Source organism: Acipenser ruthenus, chromosome 17 (genome assembly GCF_902713425.1).
Source record: "Acipenser ruthenus chromosome 17, fAciRut3.2 maternal haplotype, whole genome shotgun sequence".
NCBI lineage: Eukaryota > Metazoa > Chordata > Actinopteri > Acipenseriformes > Acipenseridae > Acipenser > Acipenser ruthenus.
Genome location: NC_081205.1, coordinates 26,555,360 through 26,569,937, shown reverse-complemented (window position 1 = coordinate 26,569,937; position 14,578 = coordinate 26,555,360). Strand labels below are relative to the sequence as shown.

The 14,578-nt window shown below is 42.7% G+C and overlaps 1 protein-coding gene across 1 annotated transcript in view; it reads right to left on the bottom strand.

The window, feature by feature from the left end:
• Window positions 1–12,954, bottom strand: part of rasa2 (RAS p21 protein activator 2) — a 47,026-nt gene extending 34,072 nt beyond the window's left edge. The window contains exons 1-2 of the mRNA XM_034038500.3: window positions 12,791–12,954; window positions 7,201–7,318 (exon numbers count right to left, since the gene is read on the bottom strand). Coding sequence (XP_033894391.1) covers window positions 7,201–7,318; window positions 12,791–12,848 — 176 coding nt within the window. The 5' untranslated portion in view covers window positions 12,849–12,954. The remainder of the gene's footprint in view (window positions 1–7,200; window positions 7,319–12,790) is intronic.
• Window positions 12,955–14,578: the final 1,624 nt, after the last annotated feature.

Genomic DNA, 14,578 nt, shown 5'->3' with positions numbered 1-14,578 from the left:
ATGTGGGGATCAGATACAAGCGCTACAGTATACTGTACATTTATACCCTACCTGCAATTAGTTTACTACTTATTTTCTAATTTTAGAAAAGATAATAGAGTGAAAGAAATTAAAACAGATGAGATGGATATTATTACTCAGTGGGGTAAAAAAAAAAAGGGAGTACATTGCAAAGTTATGTGCGAACACATAAAACCCTTCTAATTATAAAAGAGACTTTAACAAGTATGAAAATAACAAAACAGGTTAACATATACTGAAGGTCAGGGTTTGTAGCCTACAAAAGATTTTCCAGTAATACCACAATTAACCTGCTACTTGTCACCCCAAACCACCACCTACTTGAGAGCAGAAACATGTATCAAAAACATCAATGTCTGCTGACACGTTAGGTGGAAGGAGTTCATTGACTTTTTACAGCGTTTCACTGTTTGAGCTTACATATTATAATCTCCAAATACTCTTTAAAATTCCAAGAAGCCATGTCATAGAACTATTACACTAGTCAGACATAGACTGGAAATGGGGGAAGCATTAACTGCGTAGGTGGACACGCTTCCTCTAAGCCACTGTAACATCTCTGCTATTGGATTTTTAAAACACTTCAAAACACCACTTAATTAAACGTGGTGGAACGTATACTACTACATACTACGTGAGGCCTGTAGACTTATGAATGTGTGAATATACTGTACAGTACAAGTGTTAAATTAAGTTTGTAAACACACCCTTGTAATGTAGCTGCTAAACCACTAGACAAATTAGCAATTCACAAAGAACAACAGTGCTGAATTTCAGTGTCTACGCTCAAAAAAAAAAAAAAAAAAAATTAAAAGAAAATCAGTTCCTGTAACCCTAGCACAGGATGTCTTGTACATTACTTGTCAACGTGTGGTTTTCAGAGTTTTGATTTTCTCTAAACAAAGCAGTTACCTAAAGAAAAATCCCTTGAATACATCATTATGTGTTAATTAGTTTATTGTGTGGTGGTCTTGTACTTCTCTGGCCAAGATATAAGCCATTACATTTACTGTACCAGCAAGGGTAAAACCGTCTGGTAAGACACTGAAGGGCAAGAAACAGAACATACAAAAAAGTATTGTATTGAAATTGTACATTTTTAATGATGCTTATGTTTAAAAATAAAAGTAGTACATATTTGTGTATTGTACATTTTTGTTTTCTGCATGTATCTACAAACTGTAGCGTGGAAATAGAATCTCAACATTACAGGTACTTACATAATTATTAAATCTAGGTGAAGCCGCAGCAAACAGTTTACTAAGATGTGATGTTAACCATGATCATCATGGTTTTTTTTTTCAACTTAAGAGCTTTATCTGCTAAATGAGGTTTGTAGATCAACATAAAAGTTACAGTGGGGAGCTGTGACAGAGAAAGAATGAATCTTGGTTGTGTAAAAGGAACAGTGCGTCCTGGACTGAATGGTTTGGCAATTCATTCCTGGGAAAGGTGGAAGTCGGTCATCTAAAAAGGGGGCGGAGCCACAGTACACCAAGTCATCGCCCCAGACGGGTGGCGATGTGGCAATAGCGGATTGGAGGAAAAGCAATAGCACTCGCTAACCAAGGGGGCATGGCTGAAGGTACAAAAGGGGATGTGGCAAAGCGAACTGTTCCTTTGTTATGGTTGTGAAGGACTGTAAAATAACCGTGGGTGTTTTATGTTTGTCATTCTAATTGTACTAATTTGTCATAGTTAGATGGCTAACACGATCCTGGAGCTGTCGCGTAAGGCTGGACAGCACTGCACTACTGTTAACTATAAAATGTATTTTACCACTTGCACATATAGCACTCACTCTGGACTTTCAGGACTGAACCCCGTGGTTTTAACTGTGCAGTACACATTGCTGTGTATTGCCAGTTTCTATTATTTACGGTCGCCAAGTGATCTGGATTACAAACCAATCAAGGATTGTTTGGACCGTGAACTTTGTTGTTTGTCATTTGTTTGAGCATTGCATCACCTCTACACCGGCGCACTGCAAACCACTTTGCCACAGGAAGTCATCATTAAAATAAGAGAAATAACAGAACAAGGAACATGAAAGATTTTGAATGGGAATCCATTCAATTCAAGAAACTGAATTCCCTGCTTACTGTTCTTCTACTGCAGATTGTCATCTTTAAGGAATGTGTGACATACAGACCTGCAGACGGATGGCTCAGTATGCTGTACTGTATTTTCATGCCTTCAATAACATGTGCTTAATACTGTACTTGGCAAGTTTGATCATAAATGGAAGTGTGGTTCTTTGTTTGGAAGTAAAAAATGTAACTGTATCATGCAGACAACCAGCAACTTCCATACACAACCATACCACCTGCACTATATATGGCCAGGTATACCTTTTTTTTTTACAGTTACGGTATAAACTCATTGTAACAGGGCGAGCAGCCCTGTACATTGTTTTGTGTTATTTTTAGAACGAGGGTTCATCCTCCGCCCCTGTGCAAAGTATTGTTTTTGTTTTATTATGATTTATTGTATTTATGACGGCGAGCGCCGTATGTTTGTTATTGTTTCGTTTATTTTTAAAACGTGTCCTGGCAGAGGCGAGATCGGTGCTCGTCCTCTGCCAGGAGTAATAATTAATAAACTCGTGCAGAAGGTGAACCATCTCCCGAATTAATTACGGGATTAATTTTGTTGCTAATTGGGAGATGGTTCACCTTAATAAAAGCCTGCAGCTCTCCAGTTCAGGGTGGGTGTCAGAAGGAGAGTGTGCGAGAGGAGTGACGGAGAAACGAGAGAAACTAAAGCATAGCCTACAGGAACAGTGAAGGCAATCTGCCCAGCCTGACCTGTGTTGCAGTTATTATTTTGTGTTCGTGATTTGTTTTTGTTTACCCTTTTATTTTTGCTCTGTGAGCGAGTGCTTTCTGTTTGAAATATTTATTTTATTTTTGGATTCTTTAAATAAAACGGCGCCCGCGCCACTGCACAATACCTTTTTGTTTTTGTTGTCCCTTCTTCTGCCGTGACGTCAGACCCTCAGCCATTCCTGTCACACGTGGTGTCCTGCGTGGGATTGCAGCGCCTCCAGGACGCAGGCAGAAGAGGGTACTGCATCTTTTTCATTTTTTTTTTTCTTTCTCGTTTTTTGATTGTGTGGAGTGAAAAGGAGACTGAAGAGGAGGATGGGAGGAAGGAGGATGAGGAGACAGCAGCAGCGGCCACCAGGGGTTGTTGTGGTGAATGAGTGGTGCCCTGGTTGTGGGGAGTTTGGGCACACCGTGGCCATCTGCCCCACCCAATACCAGGGAGAGGAGTGGATGACCCAGATCGACTGGGTCTACCAGGAGCGAGAGGGGAGAGAGCGGAAGGTGAGGAGAAGGAGGCAGAGAGGGAACACGGACCTGGAAAGGAAGGAGCCCAAACGTCCTGCGCTTAAAAGGGAGGAGCCCGAACGTCCTGCGCCTAAAAGGGAGGAGCCCGAACGTCCTGCGCCTAAAAGGGAGGAGCCCGAACGTCCTGCGCCTAAAAGGGAGGAGCCCGAACGTCCTGCGCCTAAAAGGGAGGAGTCGGTGCGTCCACGGCCCAAGAGGGGGGAGTCGGTGCGTCCACGGCCCAAGAGGGGGGAGTCGGTGCGTCCACGGCCCAAGAGGGGGGAGTCGGTGCGTCCACGGCCCAAGAAGGGGAAGGCCGAAGGTCCACAGCCCAGGTACCTGCCAGCAGAGGGAGAGTTCCTGCTGGTGCCACCTCAGTCTCCATGGGAGGATGACATGTCGCTCCCACCACCACCACCAGCAGAGGGAGCATGCCTGCTGGTTCCGCTTCCACCACCGCCAGCAGAGGGAGAATACCTGCTGGTGCCACCTCCACTGCCCTGGGAGGACTGTGAGTTGCTCCCACCTCCGCCAGCAGAGGGAGCATTCCTGCTGGTTCCACCTCCACTGCCCTGGGAGGACTGTGAGTCGCTCCCACCTCCGCCAGCAGAGGGAGCATTCCTGCTGGTTCCACCTCCACCGCCGTGGGAGGACTGTGAGTCACTCCCACCTCCGCCAGCAGAGGGAGCATTCCTGCTGGTTCCACCGCCCTGGGAGGACTGTGAGTCGCTCCCACCTCCGCCAGCAGAGGGAGAATACCTGCTGGTGCCACCTCCGTCTCCGTGGGAGGACGACATGTCGCTCCCCCCACCACCACCACCACCAGCAGAGGGAGCATGCCTGCTGGTTCCGCTTCCACCACTGCCAGCAGAGGGAACATGCCTGCTGGTTTCCCTGTTGCAGCCAGAAGGGGAGGCGCCCCTGCCGCCTTCGCTGCCAGAAGGGGAGGAGCCGCCTTCGCTGCCAGAAGGGGAGGTGCCGCCTTCGCAGCCTGAAGGGGAGGAAGCCCTGCCGCCTTCGGAGCCTGAAGGGGAGGAAGCCCTGCCGCCTTCGGAGCCTGAAGGGGAGGAAGCCCTGCCGCCTTCGGAGCCTGAAGGGGAGGAAGCCCTGCCGCCTTCGGAGCCTGAAGGGGAGGAAGCCCTGCCGCCTTGGCCGCCTTGGCCGCCTGAAGGGGAGGAAGCCCTGCCGCCTTGGCCGCCTGAAGGGGAGGAAGCCCTGCCGCCTTGGCCGCCTGAAGGGGAGGAAGCCCTGCCGCCTTGGCCGCCTGAAGGGGAGGAAGCCCTGCCGCCTTGGCCGCCAGAAGGGGAGGAGCCCCTGCCGCCCTGGCTGCCAGAAGGGGAGAAGCCCCTGCCGCCTTGGCCGCCAGAAGAGGAGGAGCCCCTGCCGCCTTTACTGTCAGGAGGAGAGGAGCAGGAGCTACCTCTACCTCCACCACCACCATTGGGAGAAGTGGAGCTCCTGCTGCCGCCTTCATGGCCAGGGGCTCCCCTCCCGCCGTCGGCATCGCCTTGGGTCGCCTGTGTCTCCCTTGCGTCTCCTAGGGTTGCTGCCGGTCCTGCGTCGCCTCCCGAGGGTCCGCTGCCGTCGCCTCCCGAGGGTCCGCTGCCGTCGCCTCCCGAGGGTCCGCTGCCGTCGCCTCCCGAGGGTCCGCTGCCGTCGCCTGGGGTCGCCAGAGATCCGGCTTCGCCTGGGATCACTACGCTATGGTCGGAGCCCCACGGAGGGGATCTGCCGGCCATCAAGAAAGGGGGAGAGGTCAGGAGACCAGCTCCCCCAGCCGCACTTTCGCGGCCGAAGGTCATGTGGTCGGAGCCCCACGGAGGAGAGCTGCCGGCCATCAAGAAAGGGGGGGAGGTCAGGAGACCAGCTCCCCCAGCCGCACTTTCGCGGCAGGATATTGTGTGGTCAGAGCCCCACGGAGGGAAACTGCTGGCCATGAAGAGGAGGGGGAAGGTCAGGAGACCAGCTCCCCCAGCCGCAATTTCGCGGCAGGAGAGAGTGTGGAGGGAGCCCCAGAAGAGGGAGCTGCCGGCCACGAAGAATTGGGGGGTGCCGGAGATTCCACCATGGCCACCCCCCAGAAGCAACTCTCTTCCCCCTCGTCCGGGACTTTGAAACTGAGGGGGGAGGTGGCCGTTGGGGCCATGTGTGCGTTGCACAAGGGGGGGGATATGTAACAGGGCGAGCAGCCCTGTACATTGTTTTGTGTTATTTTTAGAACGAGGGTTCATCCTCCGCCCCTGTGCAAAGTATTGTTTTTGTTTTATTATGATTTATTGTATTTATGACGGCGAGCTCCGTATGTTTGTTATTGTTTCGTTTTTAAATAAACCTTCTCTCGCTCTCCGTCTCTATCACCCACCCTGAACTGGAGAGCTGCAGGCTTTTATTAAGGTGAACCATCTCCCAATTAGCAACAAAATTAATCCCGTAATTAATTCGGGAGATGGTTCACCTTCTGCACGAGTTTATTAATTATTACTCCTGGCAGAGGACGAGCACCGATCTCGCCTCTGCCAGGACACGTTTTAAAAATAAACGAAACAATAACAAACATACGGCGCTCGCCGTCATAAATACAATAAATCATAATAAAACAAAAACAATACTTTGCACAGGGGCGGAGGATGAACCCTCGTTCTAAAAATAACACAAAACAATGTACAGGGCTGCTCGCCCTGTTACACTCATGCATCCCTTTTCGTTTCAATTTCTTTGAAGACCTGCCTATTCCTTTGTCTGGAATGCATGCATGTTCCAGAACATAATTTAATATAAGTACACAATATTTTAAATGGATTTTTTTTTTTTAGTCGTCGCCAATGGTTTTTACCCCGGATTTCTCCCCAATTTGGAATGCCCAATTATTATTTTTATCCCGGTTTACCACTGCAACTCCCCGGAGACTCGGGAAATGGAGGCTGAAACACGCATCCTCCAAAACGTGTTCCTGCCAATCTGTCATTTTTCGCACTGCGGATCCACAGCGAAGCCACCAGACCTATAGTGCCGGAGGACAACACAGATTTGAATAGCTCCACTGCAGACCCGCAGGCACCCAGTCACCTACAAGGGTCGCTGGTGCGTGGTGAACCTTGGATTGCCCTGCCTACCTAATCCCTCCCTACCCGGGTGGCGCTCGGCCAGTTGTGCGCCGCTCCCTAGGAACCCCCGGTCACAGTCAAACCTGCACTCTCCAGGCTACAGGACGCATCCTGCACTCCACGCAGAGTGCCTTTATTGGATGCGCCACTCAGGAGCCCCCCCTTAAATGCAGTTTTTAATGGTGGGTGGTCACTACAAGCAATACAGAATACGAACACAGAGAAGTAGCACCACAACAAGGGTCTTGAATTCTTTCTTAACAAATATGAGACCTAGATTTATTAGTTTTGTCTGATGCAACCCAGCCAGCAGTGCAAAACCCCATTGTCAAGTTAAAGCCCACAGTACTAAGGTCTGTCTGTGATAGATAAACATACTCAGATTTAATTGTGGGAGCTGCTATATACCAACTCAATTTTGGGTGACGTTAAGAAGGCCATACTTTTAAAGCAAACTGAATGTTAACTCAGAAAATAATCTCAAAGCTACAATATGCGCCACAATGCCTGTACTGCACATTAATTTGCAAAAGAAACATTTAAGAATCAATATACAGTAGCACAGTATCTTGAAAGCACTCCGTATGAATACATTATTCAGAATATACAAGTCCAGCAATTAGTTTGCCACAAAATGGACATCAAAAACATGTTGCTGAATATTTAGTTAATGGTTGTCCTGACTGACTTAAATGCTGGGTGACAGAGACAAAGCTAAATAACTTGTGTAGATAAAATATTACCTTAAACTTTTTTCAAAAACCTTGGTGCGGAAGACCTCCTCTTGGTCCAGGCTTACTGTACAGAAACAATCTCTCATCTTGTTGGGTCCAGGGTATGGAAGCAAGTTCTTTGCTTCACCTGTTAATTAAAAAAAAAGTGTAAATTTATTCAACTGTGTTCATTCATCTTCAAATCCAGGTTATACAGTCTGTTAATAAAATATAAAAGTCCAGGTATTTACTTAACACAAATTAACAGCAATTAAAAACATCTAGTGCACGTGTACTGTATTACAAATCTGACGTGTCAAAAGTATCAACTTCCTCCAAACTAGGAGACAAAGTCAGAGCAAGAACCCCAAACACAATCACAGACCATCATAAATTTGAAAAAAGGGAAGTACATCAAACAGGCGTGACAATAAAATAATTCTATTAAGCAAATACCCCCCACATTTAAACATGCACAATGTTATTACTAATACCAATACACATGTTTAGCTATTTCCAAAACAATTTCTGAATACTAGGCTTTCCTTCTATTGAGTGGGTGGTCCCCATATTGCCTTTTGGAATCTGTCTTTACGGTAGTTTTAGTTTACAGCAGTATGCATTCAAGGTTATAAAGAATTGTAACCATGGCCAATTTCAATCTCTGCTTGCTGTATGGCATGAACATTTAATAAACCACAGTGGCTACAGTACATCAAAAAAGTTACCAATTTGATTTGTCCAGACAGACAAATAATGGCGAGTTCCCTTGCTTTTTTTTGTGTTTTTTTTGTAACTGCGTGTAAGCATACTTCATTTACTATTATGAACATTGCACAAAAATGCTTTTCATCTGAAAAGTAAATGAACTCTGTTTCACTAAATATTTGCTCACTGTTTACAGAAACGATCAGAATTATGTCACGCAGTACAGACTGAATACAATTGCAGACCACTGGACACCTTGGATAATAATCTAGTCATCAGACAGTGCTAAACACAGAGCCAGAATGTCCCAGGACTGGCCACTGACAAACCACAGCTCTGGGCATCTGCCGATGACAGCCTTCCCTTTGTAAACAGGAGCGTCTTCTGTTCTGATAATTCCAACTACAGTATCTGTGTGCCAGTGTTCAGCCACCTCCCCTGATCCTAGCGAGGGGTATAAATTTGTAGGGATTTTTATTTATGATATAATTTTAATGCAGCTACGGTATCTTTTTCTAACTACGGCGATACTGTACAGCCATTTGCATTTGTTTCATAAAAGCAGGTATTTAGCAATTAATTGCTAAATGTGGGCAAACACTGTATTTGCTGCATGCACTGCCAAAATAATTCAGTAAAGCTTTATCAGGCAGCTGATGTGCATTGATTTGGTTACCTTTTGAATCACTGCATATAGATACAATGTCAGTTAAATATTGAGGACCAACAAGAAGAAATATAGACATTGTTTCTGAATACGAGTGTCAGTGTTTTGTGATAGGCATTTCTGTTATTTAAATTGCTCACTGCACACAGAACATACTGTTGAAAAGCTTTCAGTTACTTTATTCCTTGGTCAATGAAACAATATTGTAAAACATAGTACCCTGCTATCACTGAAAATCAATAGCTACATAAAATAATGTTTATGCTGTTGCATAAAGCATTTTACAACTAGCTTTAAGGAGGAGGCAGTGTGGTCCAGTGGTTAAAGTCCAGGGCTTGTAACCACAAGGTCACCAGTTCAAATCCCACCTCTGCCACTGACTGACTCACTGTGTGACCCTGAGCAAGTCACTTAACCTCCTTCTGCTCCATCCTGCGGATGAGATGTTAAATCAATGTCCTATTGTAAGTGACTCTGCATATACTGCACAATTCACAGCCTTCCTCTGTAAAGCGCTTTGTGATGGTGGTCCACTATGAAAGGCACTACATAAAATTGTAATCTTAAAGCAGTAATATAACCAAAATTACTCTCTTTAGCCAAACAGTCTCCCAAGTTCCTTATCATTTTTCTGCAAATAATTTACTGTAACTTTTACTACAGTACTTCCATATTAATAAGATATACTGCACAGTCCTGCTATGCCGTCAGTGTGGAAACAGCTTGGTTGATTAATACAAACTAAATAAAAGTATAGAACAAATAAATTATCGAAAGCAAGCATTGCATCCATTGTATCGGCAGTGTGACATCTCTTTTACCACAGTATGTTATCATCAATTGCCTTCAGGTGCTAGAATACGAGGGATGGTGAAACAGTGATAGTTCGCAAATTAATTCTCACTATCTGTTTACTCAGGCTATTTCCCAGCCCTCATAACTATCTATCTGTGTAGCTGACCGTAGTTGTTATTGGCTCTTGGGTAATAAAACCTTCTCTTACTCATCGATGGAAAACCATAGGGAGAGCAGCATGATTCTCTAACAGGTTCAAAACCCACAACCAGTTTCAATGTAATGATAAAGTAGGATTCATGGGTGACAGTTCACAACATTCAGCCACACTTAATCGATTGGGAACCCCTCCATGTTTGTGTACATTCTTAAAGTAGCTTCAAAACAGAACTTACAATCCCTTTATGTTCACACATTATCTTACACTTGCAGGTGGTTTCAAAAGTGACCTGGAAGCCCTGTTGTAGCTCACAGAATCAAAACAGAACTGTTTATAGGGAAACGCTCACCAATACAGGTTCAAATGTAAATATTTTCCCTACACTTTCATTTCAGCAGATTTAAAAACCTTTTGATGTGTTTTCTGAAAAATAAAATCTGTGTGGTTAATTGCTTTGAAAGTCTATTTCCTTTGACACAATTACATTTTTTCCTATCATATCTTTCTCTTAATTCAAGTCCTCATTTAAATTCAGTACTGTGTTATAAACTTGCAGGCTCTTTAAAGTTGATACATTTCACATCTTATCACTCACTACCAGTGTTTCATTAACTCATGTTTAGTTTTAGTGAATTGAACTGGCAAGTTAGTCACCCAATTGTAGTTCACGCAGATCAGAAACAAGCAGGAAGAATGACACGGTAACTTCTCTTTTGCATCGAGCTACACTACTGTGTTACTGTATGACGAGAAACGTTTAAATTATTATTTTTTTTTATTAACTTAAGTCTTCTCTGGAATGTTTCCTGTTTTATTTTCTGTACAATGTTTTATTATTTATTGCATGCATTAGATAATCAAAAACATATCACAAGAAATAAGTACACACAGGAGGCTGAAATAAGCACGTGCTGGTTTGAAGGAATTATGAGTCCATCTGTAATACAAGTGAAATATTTTCTTTCCATTACATTGGGATCCTTTAACGGCTTGACATGCATCTAGTAAATCATTATTGTAACAAAACATTGCACATGTACAAAAAAAAAACAAGTATAAAGATACAAGTACCAAATTACAAATATGGATCAGCCAATTACTGTAAATATGGATCTCCTACTAAAGGGTCACTTTACAACAAAAATATTTCAGCTTCTCATAATCCATTATTTTCTAAATGAAAAAACAAACTGGTTATGTTGCAAACTTTAAATCACTAATTTGGTTTGTTAATTCAAGGAGACAGTGCAGCTTTGCTGTTGCTAGTTTCATTTGTAACATTACCAGTTTGTTTTTCTGTTTAGAACAAGTTGCACTTCTGCTGAGTGAATCTCTCCCTATACAGTATCTCCACTCTGCTTTTCATTTCTAATTCTTGGCTAAAGCTAGGCTGCAGTATGCTTATGTTTAATTTCACAAATTCATCCCCTCAGGATTTACTTAAGGAAACGTTCAACTAAATTCTGATACCCATCAGTTTCATTTAAGGACATCTCTGCATGATTGCCACATCTTGGATGCCCATTGGCACCACTCCACATTTTTAAAATCTCAAACTGTGCTTGCTGAAAGAGTCCTATGTTGCAACTGGCAATGTATAAATTTTTTTTAAGCTTGTGCATTTCTATCTAAACTTACAATCTAGCCAGAAGAAATCAAGTGGTTTGCACTTTGCATTCTGATGAGGGATAAAATGATCTATACTGTATGGGTTTTCAAAAACATACGCAGATTGTCTTGAAAAGTCAAGTTTATCCAATTGTTTTTTCTATAAGATAGAGATCCATCCCCATCAGTAAAAAAAAATAATCAAATCTGCACATCTGCATTAGCCATGGTGCTCTTGGTATGCCATATTCCAGGCCTTTAATCCCTGAATACACACAACACTGGGCCTAATTCTAATACATATCTAGCTGGCTATGGTTGTAACATTTGATTATTGCAATATTATCATCATTTGTGTCTCCATTATTTACAGGAAAATTATTATCTATAGTGGCGTTATAGTCGACATGGTGTTTCTGACAAGCAGTTAAAACACAAGAAACACAAGCTCCACTGTTCCTCTCCTCCCACTCAACCTTCTTGACCCTGATTCAGCCATGAAGAGATTTTTTGGGGGGTGGTAGGTGGGGAGTGGAAATTACTTTAATTTAGTCTCCACTGTGGTTTTACTTCAAATAGACAGCGCACAAAAAACAAACAAAATAAACAACTGTGTGCAAGAAAGGGACTACTACAGTGCAGTAACTAGGGATGAAGTCAGAATTGATAGGGTTTAACAAGATATTAGTAATTGTCTTGAACATTTTTGCCAATAATCTATTATTGGAAATGTCATCATAAATCTAACCCAAGACTATTAATTATGTTGCCGATAGTATTTATTACAGCACAATCCATTAGAAATATTTTTCTGAATTACATGGACACAAAAACTGAAATCCATAATTATTATCTTGTATGGTAATCATCAGGTTTTGCATGCTTCCTTACCTGTAAAGAGAATGCCTTTTTTTGTTGCTGTCTGACATTATGTTATTGAACATTGACAGCTACCAGGAAACCACAACATCCCGCCTCTAAAAAGTACAGTAGGTGCACAAATATTGCAACTGCAAGCATGAAATGATAAATTCAGACACTAGTCTTATCTACCAGGGCTTGCTAAGGTGCCTGGTTAATTCATTCTTCAATCTTCAGTTTAACAAACAGAAATGTCTTTACCGCAACTAGTTTCAGTATCTAGTAAAAAATGAGCCAATTTCCTGACAAGTTTTGCAAGTTTCGTTCAACAAAATCTTAATAATACGTTTTTAGAGGAAAACAATATTAGATACACAGAAATGAACATCAGTTATAACACACTATCATTACACATGCCTAACTGACAGAAAAATACGGACACTCAAATTACAGCTGCCACCGGTACTACTGCAGTGCAACTTTTAAAAGCTAAGCTATTCTGAACATGTATTGTAAGCCAGTAAGACATGACCCTTTTTTATTTTTAAACCAAAAACAGTACATCAAGCAAGCCTTAATATCCAGAAGCCACAATGTATTAAATAATGAATCACAAATCAGTTAACTGTTTTTAGTTGGTCAGGCCCGCTTGCGGCTTGTCTCTTTAAATCGGGGTTGGTGTGTTCTTATGCCTAGTTTTTCCCCAGCACTGCACAATGCGGGACAACTTTGCTCATGCCACGCCCGTCTTTCTGGCTTTCCGTTTAAAATGCACTTGGGAGTATTACAAAAAAAGAAGCTGTTAGTTATACAGTACTTACAAATTTTTCCCCTGAGGCTCTGTAAAGTCCGAATCACCGGATCATCTTCTTCCGCCATAGTGCAACTAAACTGTGTGCTTACTATACATTCAGTAGCTCGACTAACATCCGTTCATGAATGCAAGACGATAAGCTCCTCCCTACCGGCTCGTCAGTAAGTTCTTATTGGTTACACGCAGCATCAGTGCAGTCAGCAGAACGAAAGTCTTAAAGAGTTTACGCAGAAAGTGGTAGACTTCTGAGTTTACGCAAAACAGGGCAACGTTTTGGTAAAATGATGTGACTGATACCGACTGACCAATAATGCTAGTTGAAATAAACTGAAGGATTGAACATGCAGGGTATTTTAAGGCTGTCTGAATCTAAGGTTGGAATGCATTTTAAAGGTAAGCTAAACAGGGTTATTTATTAATCTTCATCATTCCAGAGTTTCACACATGTGGTGTTAAATGTGTTTATTTGTTAGTATAGCCGAGGAAGCAGAGAACTTAAGATATCATTAATCAAAGGCAGGAAGTGGAAGCGCCTGACACATGTAGGGCTAATGATTAATGGGAATCCCTGATTAGTATTCTGTAATATATAAATGCAGGGTCTCCCTGTTGCAAGTCATTTTTGGAGGAATAGTCACTGTGCCCTAGAACACTATTTAAACGTGTCTAGCTGATCAGGGTGGCTCCATTTACAGCAGTTGTCCAACCCCTACACTGTTAGCCACACAACTATATTTACGAGTGCGTTATCAGTCCCCCGTATATTACCCTCCTTGTAAAAGAAGAAATCAAGTTTTGAATCGCGTGGAAATGTAATGGTATTGGCTCATATGTTTTTAATTGATTAATTCAACATATGTTTATATTTTGTTCGCAATTTGCCCATATGCAGCTTTTTATTGTTTTTTAAACTTGTAAATATCAGGATAGCATACAAAAACAGTAGGATGATAGATTGAAATATGCACAAATAACAATCTGTGTACATTTCTTCAACCACCAGAAACTGGGCCAGATCGGTCTTTGTTAATTATCTCTGAGGACATATACAAAGGTTATCATTTTAAAGTATGTCATGTATTTTGTGGTGTTTGCCAATAACAAGGTCTGAAAGAAATGTGGTTCAGAAAGAAATCTCAAGGTTGTGGAAGATACGTGCATCTGCGAGGGTGACAATTGAAGGAAGAAACCACATCAGAAAAGGTCACCTGTTTCCACACAAGAGGCTGTGTGTATATGTGATACACAAAGGGACTATGTTATGAAAGCACAGTATGTAGGGTGCAGGGCAAAACATACAGAAACACCTACAATACCACTGTCAATAGGGTGTAGGGCCACAAATTAGACATGCTTAGTCAAATAGGGGTGTGTACTGTTATTATAAATAACCATTCCTCGATGAATACCAACTCAAATCCATCCAGAGAAACTACAGCTGGATATCTGCAAAGTCTTGTGAAATTACAATGGACTGCATAACTATTGGATATAATAGAATTATCTTGGCTTTATTCGAATCCTTGCACAGAGTCCATTAGCAGACAATTTACAAAGGAATCGCAAATTCCATTACTCCATGTCTCAGGGCATTAAAGGGTCACAGGATAAATCTGACTATCAGTCCAGGCAGGCAGCAATAGCGGTTTGATAAACGGGATCACGGCTAATACTGAGAAACAAAAAAAAACTGAAGATACTTTAACAGAAAACAAGAAAGTCAAAAAATGTAAATTAATTAGAATAGGTAACATGTACTCATATTTGCTGAGACACCTGTCAAAATTATGGAGAC